Genomic DNA, 9,931 nt, shown 5'->3' on the forward strand with positions numbered 1-9,931 from the left:
TGATTGGACTGCGGCGGAACTTCATTACAGTATTCAGTTCTGTCGTGAGGATCAGAGGCTGAAACGATTGTTTGGACATTTCTCCTCAGATCTAATTTGCGTTCGGTGAATCTTTGACTTTATTAAAGTCCTGATCATTACGACTGAAGCTATAACATTGAGCATTAAATCAACTGGGTTCAATACTTCCTAAAATAACATCGCAACATGTTATTAGAGGGTAAAACGTGTCAATTATTAATAATCAATTTAAAGTATTGCTCTAGGCTGAAAAGTATTCATGTTTGATTGTTAGCCGTTAAAATAATACTTTTTCAAGGTACTGCATGCACAAAACTTTTACATTAGTGGCTGGTCCCTGCCTGTTGGACCTGGAAGGGGGGGGTCATGATTCTAGTACCATTCGTGGTGACGGTCATTATTATTTTAACTGTTCTACTATGAAATATACTGTTTTGTTTTATCCTTTAAACACATTTTTTAATAGACAATAAACGGATAATGAGTCATAATTTCGCTGTGATTCGTGTGAGGACAGAAATGTCCTTGTGCGAGGATGAGGAGCGACTTACTGGCAGCTGAGCGCGACGCAGCGCGCCTCCTGGGTCGGTCCGGCTCCGGAGCGGCTCTGTCAGGAGACGGACTCCATGTTCCTCCTCTCTGACGCTTCGGTGCCGCTCAGTCCAAACACGCACGCACCTTACACGCTCTAGTCCCGAAGGCTGGCTCCGGCCGCCGCAGGAGGTGGGACGGCATCACTTCAGCGCGCCTGCTCACCCGAGGGAGGTTGTGCGTGTGCGTGTGCGCGTGCGCGTGCGCGTGCGTGTGGAGGAGAGCAGAATGCATGGCCACAGGAAACGAGACAATAGCACCTCCGCTGGAGGAAGAGGAGGAGGAGGAGGAGGAGGAGACAAAATTCAATAAAGCTGCTGCTTCTTCTTCTTCATTAAATATATGAAAGGTTCATCACTTTCTGTATTAAACTACATGCCTTTTGTAGTGAGTTTTGACAGTTAAAAGGGTTCATAAACTGCTTCTTTAATCTTAGCTATAGGCGCCAGGGGCGTCACTAGGTTTTCAGGACAGGGGGGGCTTAGCCCCCAGGAGATGCACAGGATGTGAGCAAATGTAGCGTACGAGCACAAAACCTCACAAATGGCTAACAATGAGTGAGAAATTATACATTATTATTATTTCAGTCTTTTTTTAATACAGTACAACAACAAACAGGTTTAAACAGTAACAGGATGTTTACAGCATTAACAATAATAAAAAAATGGCTATAATTACAAGCTACTTGGTGGATGGATTCGGGAGAGAGTCGTGATGACTATCTCCGTTTCTGCCCCCCTGAAAGGTGTATTTTTAGGGCTGTTTTGAAGGAGGCCAAAGAGGTGCATGTTTTGAGGGTAGGAGTCAAACAGTTCCACCCTTGGGGGGCAGTATAGTAAAAAGATGATTTACCCATGTTTGTCTTATAGGAGGGTGTAATCAGGTTGTTGTTTGAGCTCCCTCTAGTGTTGTGGCTGTGGGTGTCACTAAATCTTTGGAGGTGTTTATTCAGGTATGCAGGGATTGAGGGGACTGAGGGCAGAGCTGCATTGACTATTTTAAATGCCAATCCCATTTTGATTATAGTTTTAGTTTCACATATTTATAAAATATTACTGTATACGTACTTTTGTTTCCTCTGCCAAAGAGATGGTGTTTTTAACTGTGAGTTTGTTTATGTCTGTTAGAAAAAGCAGAATATTATTTATTTCATGCTGTTGAACTCAAAAAGCTCCGGAAACCATTTGTCAATCAGCCTAACAAGAAGACTCTCAAATTATAGTTTATATAAACTATTAATTGTGTTTTTGTTATAAAGTCACATAACTTAATTTTAATGCAAATGGTTTGAATATATTTAATTTAAAACAAATTATTGAGGTTTTTCCTGATTTTTGTATATGCCCTGCAATGAGTTGTCGGCTATTTCAGGGTGTACCCTGCCTCCCACTCAGGGTCAGCTGGGATAGGCTCCAGCTCCCCCTCGGTCACCCTCCACAGTATGTGGTACTGTATATAAATATAATGTTTATTTTCTCCGGTTGAGTTTTCTGTGGTTATATGTGTCCTTTTTTTTAAATTTCCTTCTGTTTTTATCGTTTTTGTGTGTTTTCTGATTTTTTTCAGTTGCTGGTGGAATAAGTGGAAGTTGATGTCCTCTCTCTGTTGATTTGAAACAGAACATTTTTCAATCCATACAATCAGCGACAGCGGAAATGAAAAAACAAATGTTCGGACAAATTCCTAGTCGGAGGTTTTTTTAGGGGGACAGCAACCGGAAGTCAACAAATATTTGTCTGTTTTCCGATTTTTTTTTCAGTCGCTGGTGGAATAAGTGGAAGTTGATGACCTCTTTCTGTTGATTTGAAACAGGACATTTTTGAATCCATACAATCAGCGACAACGGAAATGAAAAAACAAATGTTCGGACGAATTCCTAGTCGGAGGTTGTTTGGCGAGGACAATAACCGGAAGTCAAAAAATACTTTTAGTAGCGTTAGCTACTAAAAGTATCTATAGCTATGAGTGAGTGAAGTCGACATTATATTTGTTTCAGTTAACTAAAATGTCTTTGTTTGACTCTTTGAGAGATTTTGCTAAAAACAGACTAACAGCTGCTGATGCGGATATTTCTGGATATTTTGCGAAAACTGTCGTCAGAAACGAAGAAGAGAGAAATCGTCAGCGCGGCCTGCTGGATCTCTGCCTGCAACCCGAGTTGAAGTTACACAGGATAGGTACACGAAACGTCATTTTCAAGCAATGAAACGGAAGTTTTGACGATCATTTAGTCCATATTTTATCAAGCGGTAACTCATTTCTTTATGCGTCTATGTTTGTGTCATCGCAGTAGCGTCATACTCCTTTGTTCTCCCTCCAGATCGCCCACAGCCTCATGCCTGTAAGGAGGAGGAGGTGGAGGCTCCTGTTGATCAGCAGCTCTGGAACCAGGAGGTGAAGTCCAGTATAAAGCAAGAGGACCCAGAGCGTCCTCACCTGAAAGAGGAACCAGAGGAACTCCTCACCAGTCTGGAGGGAGATCTTCTTGTACTGAAGCAGGAGACTAATGTCGTCATGGTGGATCCTACTCATGAGGAAAATGACCGGAGCGACATTCAGACTCTGTACATGAAAGCTGAAGAGAATGCAGCAGAGACAGAGTCTGTCGTCAACATGCCGATTATAATCTCTGTGGTTGGAGCAGCAGACATTGACCTGCTGATCTCTAACAGCTCTCATGTATCAGCCAGCCATGATGAGGGAGGTGGAACAAGCAGACAAGATGCTGAGATTGAGCAACAGTTCCAAGCACAGGGAAACAATAACACCAGTAAGAAGTCATATGTTTGTACATTATGTAACAAGTGTCACATAAATAACCGTAGCCTGAAAGTCCACATGAGAATCCACACTGGAGAGAAGCCTTTCATTTGTAAAACTTGTGGCAAAGCTTTTACACAAAATCGCAGTTTGAAATGTCACATGAGAATCCACACTGGAGAGAAGCCTTACATTTGTAAAACTTGTGGCAAAGCTTTTACACAAAATGAAAATTTGAAAACTCACATGAGAATCCATGCTGGAGAGAAGCCTTCCATTTGTAAAACTTGTGGCAAAGCTTTTGCACAAAATGAAAATTTGAAAACTCACATGAGAATCCACACTGGAGAGAAGCCTTTCATTTGTAAAACTTGTGGCAAAGCTTTTACACAAAATAGCAGTTTGAAATGTCACATGAGAATCCACACTGGAGAGAAGCCTTTCATTTGTAAAACTTGTGGCAAAGCTTTTGCACAAAATGAGAATTTGAAAACTCACATGAGAATCCACGCTGGAGAGAAGCCTTTCATTTGTAAAACTTGTGGCAAAGCTTTTACACGAAATAGCAGTTTGAAATGTCACATGAGAATCCACACTGGAGAGAAGCCTTTCATTTGTAAAACTTGTGGCAAAGCTTTTACACGAAATGAAAATTTGAAAACTCACATGAGAATCCACGCTGGAGAGAAGCCTTTCATTTGTAAAACTTGTGGCAAAGCTTTTGCACAAAATGAGAATTTGAAAACTCACATGAGAATCCATGCTGGAGAGAAGCCTTTCATTTGTAAAACTTGTGGCAAAGCTTTTGCACAAAATGAGAATTTGAAAACTCACATGAGAATCCACACTGGAGAGAAGCCTTTCATTTGTAAAGCATGTGGCAAAGCTTTTGCACACCCTCGGTCACTGACAGTTCACATGAGAACCCACAGGGCTTAGAATCCTTACAGTTGTAAAACTTCCACCCTGTAGATGTATATATATTGTTTTTGTTTATTATTTTAGTTCATTATTTGCTCATTAATATCTACCTCCATAATTGCCCCAGATGATGTTCTGTTCCGGTAAAAAAAAAAAAAAAACTTCACCCTGGTGAGAAGCCCTTACTTTGAAATATCTAGGGGGGAAATGTTCAGGATATGAACTGTTGATTTTTGTAAGATTGATTGAGAAATTATTTAATGAAAAAAAATGTTTGAGACAGAGTTGGTTAAAATTGTTTTGTCTTCAGGAACCTGTTTCCTAGAAATATGTGTCCATCAATAATGATGGTGTTCATTGTTTATTCAAGAGTGTTAAATGTAATAAATATATTAAACATCACTTTGTCTTCTTACTGCAGAGAAATTATCGAACATCATAAGCAACCAGAAATTGAAGTTTTCCTAAAGGACACTTGGTAAATTAAACTTTCTTTTAGTAAGATTTCTTTTGTTGCAAATTTGTTCATTAGCCAAAGAAGACTATCATTTTGGCCAAATCTGTATCTTTACAATTGTCAGAGGAATATATTCTTTAAGACTTTTGGTTTAAATCCAACTCTAAACTCATTGCTATCAAGATGTGTTTCCCTTTGGAATGGCTGCACCAGGCTTCAGCTAAAGTGGAAAGTGTTTCCGCTGAAAGTCCTTAGTACATAAATCATCGACATGTAACAATACCAATAAAAATAAAAATAAATTACTCCATAGATGCAAAATAGCAATACATTAAAAAGACACACAATATGTACAACGTAGCTGGAGAAAAAGGGGGGGGGACTAGGCACGAGTCTAATTTCCCACAATGAGCAGCTGTTCTTGGACCAACCAGTGAACAATCAGGGATTATGTAACACTTTATTGATATACATGCAAAGCATAATTACATTTCAAAGTGGGAGTGACATTTTAAAGAGTCGAATCAATAGTCTGGTACCTCAGAATAAAAACATTGAGCTGTCCTGCATCACTATTGTCACGGACAAACTTCTCGTCTAGGAGGTATTTTTAGCAAAGTGAGAGGGTGTGTTTGGACAGATTCCCATTGTGTTCAAGCTGGGATGAATGTGTGTGTGTGTGTGTGTGTGTGTGTGAACAGCAGAGATCTAGAGAGGCACTTGACAGAGAGGAAGTGGTCTTCGGGGGTCTGCGTCTGCCAGGCTGTCCACTCGACAATAGCAGCAGGGAGGACAGGACATCCTGCTTACTGCATGATCTGAAAGCAGACACAGACACACACACACACACATTGAGCATGCACATACACAATATATTACACAGCACTGATGTATTTCAGCGCTTCATTGTTGGTGTTGAAGTGCATGTGCATGAGTAATACATCGAGACAAAAAACACGCTTCCTTTGTGGCGTTGAACAATTTAATTCCATTGTCCTTCGTTTAGTCAGCAGATATTGTGCTGCTATTAGCTGGCAACAAAGAGTTTCCTGCTTATTTGGAAAAGATATAATTTTAGCAGCAGTGACACACAAAAAAAACATAGGTTAAAAGTGAGTGGGTGAATCAAGGACAACAATAATGGATCTATGCCATATGTATTCTGTCTGTATGTTATATCATTTATTTTAATTTTGTAAATCAGGAAGACTTTCGTGCTATAATTTAAAATGTATTCTTATTTATTTACAATCTGACAAGAAATCAATATTTTAATCCTTTTCTGTGTTGTTGTTTTTGTCCTGTTTTTGGCCTGTTGCATGAATCCTACTGTTCCCGAGGAAGCTGGGTAATTAGGATGCTTTAGAACAGCCTGGGACTATTTGGAATGGTATAGAACTTTCGGATTTTCCCATAGACTGTGACAGATTGCACAGGGGGGACACGAGAGGTTTGAGTGAGTTGCAGAAGCGTCCTCCAGTCTGCCCGTCCTTGCAAACACACGCCTCCCTCCTTATTCTCTGTGTTTGGCAACGGTAACTAAGTTATGCTGCCCCGGAGAAGGCCATGTGAATCACACCATCCAGAACAAAGACCACATTACTGCACTGATTTCCACCCTTTCACCCCCTCTCTGCATCTCCTCTTTTCTGCTTCCCCCTCTGTCTCGGTCTTTAATGCCATGATGGGTGCGTTTCCTTCCCTTCCCGGTTTCGAGGCAGCCTCGCCGCGCCACACATACCTCTGCCCTGACAACAGAGCCGGACAAAAGGCCGTAAAGCATTAAAACACCGGCGCCTCGGCCCTCGCCGGCTATCTGCACCGATATTAACACCAGTGCAGTGGGGGTGTCCTCCTGTTTGGACATCAGCAGAGCAGACCCTGGATAGATGCTGCTGGTGTGACGATGCCCCACAAGAGGGAGGCCAGACACACTCTGCAGATACAGATATTGGACAGCGTCTGTTTATCCCACAGCAGTGGCATCTGCAGCGTGAGCAGCCATGGGTGAGCGCAGGCTCAAGAGGCAGACATGCTGACCGGACTGACCCCAGCCAGTGCAGACAGAGCCTGCTGTTCGTCTCTGATGTGGTGGATTGATGTGTCTGCTGGAGTTCAAGATGCTGCAAAGTCAAAAGGTCAACCTGCAAAGATTTGTTTCTCAATAGAAAAGGAATTTCAATGTGAAACTGCTGTAAAGCAATTAAAGGACCACATGTCTGAGATTTACTCTTTGTATTGCAAAATACAAATAGGCATAAGCAGCGATCGTGAGAAATCCCAGCAGTGGTCTGTGAGGCCATTAAGTACATTTTCAGCTCAAGAGAAGGCTTCTTAATCCATTTTGTCCACATTTGCCACATCTCGCCTGAACTGAGGGTTACCCACCCTTAATCATTTCCAGTGGTCTGAAACTATACTGTACCCAAATACACCCAAAATGAACATGGGGGATGTACGGAAGACTCCGGGGAAAGAGATGAGCGGCATTAAGTTGGGTACAGTTTGCAAGTACAGTAACAAAAACCTACAATGTTTTCATTGTATCTGGAATAAATTAATACAAGGCAATATGAAAAGTCACGTTTAAATAGAAGCCATGTAATTCAATTGAAATTACAATGCAATACTGGAATGTATGTAAATAAATGAAAAGCAGGAAAGAGTGGAGCATCTAGTTAGAAAAAAAACAAGACTTTCAAAGAGATGTCGAAAAGAAGAGTCCCAAAAATAGAGCCCTGGAGAACATTTAAGAGCTTACAGACCTTTAAATCGTGCAAAAGTGGACAGTTTTAAAACAGCAAAGATGTCTGTGAATGGTTTTGCAGAGATACCTACTGAGCTTCGCATGAAAACCAGCTTGCCCTGACACGTTCCATATCATAAAACCACTGTGCATCTTCATCGCTCAATTCAACTTTCTAAACACACAGCTTGGGGCATTAAATAACCCCGTTTGTAACCCAACATTGCTCACGAGGTCCAGGTCTATCACTCATTCCAACATTGCTCACCACCAGCAAACGATTGCCAAATTAGGTATGGATGTATGACATTCCATCCTTGTCTCTATGTGGACCTTGTTTCTCTTAACGGTACAAGTAGAGTACCGGTGTCTTTTTTTTTTTTTTTTTACCTCAGCGCACAAACATTCCATATTTCCTGTGTTGGTGTTGATTGAAGATGTTGGATGCGCATGGAGAGGCAAACACCCATCACATGGGACATGGGACATGATGTAATTCTGCAGACACTTACTGGAACATTTTACTGGAGGAGAGTCATTTGTAGTACAAGTATGAGAAATAACTGCACACTACCTACACTGGTAGGCCAGACCTAACAAGGAGGTCAACAATCCTTGGGTTAAATCTCACCTTGGCATGCATTGATGCTGTGCTACTAAAATCTGTCTCTTCACTTTGAACCAAGGAAAATTGGAAGGAATCTGCCACCAGTGTTTGTCTCTCCTCTTCACCTTGTTGTTCCTCAGTTTTAAGCCTCAATTGATTTGTTCCAGGAAAACACACACACACACACACACACACACACACACACACACACACCCCCACACACCTCACACCCACACACTCTCTCTCTCTCTTCTGCTTCCTCCTCAGAATATAGCTGCTCTGTGCTTTCCTCTGCTGGACAAAAACACTCTACAACAAAGATGTCAAACTCATGGCCCAAGGGCCAAATGTGGCCCACCACGTCATTTTTTGTGGCCCGCAAGAGCTGTGTGCAGACATTTGTTTATGACCGTTGATTGATGGAGTAATTTTGTTTTCTTAACCTGATAAATTAAAAGGATTAATGTTATAACTTGACCTCCAACGAGCAGGTCATTGCCCTCTTAATTGGATTTACTCCGTCCACATGGTGATCTGACTCATCAAATTGTTATTGGTGTCTTTATACACCAACTATGAAAAGTAAAAGTGATGTGTTGAATCCTTAAATGGGGTTTTCATTATTCTTATTTTTATATAGTGCTAAGTATGCACAGCAGAACATGTCAGGTATGGCTGCATGAGATACACTTAATTTAATTTAAAAACTGTACTTTTGAGTTGAAACAAATGGTGGCAATTTCAACAAACTACAAGTTTAAAAAAAATATTTTTGTATCGAAAACGTACCGAACCGTGAAGTTTGTGAATCGTTTCCTCCACTAATATATATATATATATATATATATATATAGCATAAATACTATATGATAAATAGTAAAAAATAATTACATTCAAGAACAAAAGAACAAGATGATGGCTTAACTCAGATTAGTCTGATGCCAAGTTTAGTAATAGTTAATTCCTTGACGCTGGCATTAAGTGTTATGTGTTTATCATCAGTAGTTTATCACCCTCTTTCCTTTAATGAAAAAGGCTCTTTCTCTTCTCTGGCTTGCTATAGAGGACAGTATAATGCAGCCATAAGTTCCCCAGCCATAATGCCCTCCTCAGGGTGCAGGGGAAAGCAGGAAGGGGGGGAAGAGGCAACAGGCCCAAACAGAATCCTGGAGAGATTTGTGGCTCTGAGGAATCCATCAGAAGATGAGAGTGCAGAGAAGACGACAGTTCCAGCAGCACAAGAATCCAAACCAGGCTGCAGCTGAGCCGAGCCCAGCGGGAAGTCCTGAATCTCCGAGTCTGCTGAGGCCAGCGTGACACCAGTATGGCCTCCAGTCCCACGAGCCCCAGTAGGAGCAGGGAGGTCAGGTGGTGAGCGTCATGCAGCCGCTGACAGAGCAGGTTCACAACCTCCTCCATGGAGCCCATCTCCCCCGCCCACCAGGCCGCCATCACGCCCAGCCGGAGTGTCCAGCGCAGCAGCACAAGACTGTCTGTGAGAGCCAGGTGGCCCAGGAACACGGTGGAGGGCTTGGTTGAGATGTGAGGAGAGCGAATCAGCACGGAGACCCTCAGACTGAACACGCAGCCCACCGACAGGGGGACCTCGGCCCTGTGGGGGAATAACAGCGTCGCTGCCAGCTTCAGCAGCAGGAACCGGCGCAGCCATCCTTTAGAGGCGGAGAGCCCGCCTTCCACGACGGACCCAGACCAGCACCAAGCGCCGATCTCCCAGAGCGACTTCAGAACCTGGCTGGATCTGCAGAGGCGAAGACACGAAAACATTCATTCATGCCTCTTCAACGACTCACTCAGCACACACACACAC

The 9,931-nt window shown here is 42.2% G+C and overlaps 1 protein-coding gene across 1 annotated transcript; it reads left to right on the top strand.

The window, feature by feature from the left end:
* Positions 1-2,617: 2,617 nt before the first annotated feature.
* Positions 2,618-4,672, top strand: LOC137895092 (gastrula zinc finger protein XlCGF57.1-like). The gene is made up of 2 exons (XM_068740578.1): positions 2,618-2,789; positions 2,933-4,672. Exons 1-2 carry the CDS (start codon positions 2,618-2,620, stop codon positions 4,309-4,311), a joined length of 1,551 nt encoding a protein of 516 aa, XP_068596679.1. The 3' UTR covers positions 4,312-4,672.
* Positions 4,673-9,931: the final 5,259 nt, after the last annotated feature.

The sequence above is a fragment of the Brachionichthys hirsutus genome, chromosome 6 (genome assembly GCF_040956055.1).
Source record: "Brachionichthys hirsutus isolate HB-005 chromosome 6, CSIRO-AGI_Bhir_v1, whole genome shotgun sequence".
NCBI classification, from domain to species: Eukaryota; Metazoa; Chordata; class Actinopteri; order Lophiiformes; family Brachionichthyidae; genus Brachionichthys; species Brachionichthys hirsutus.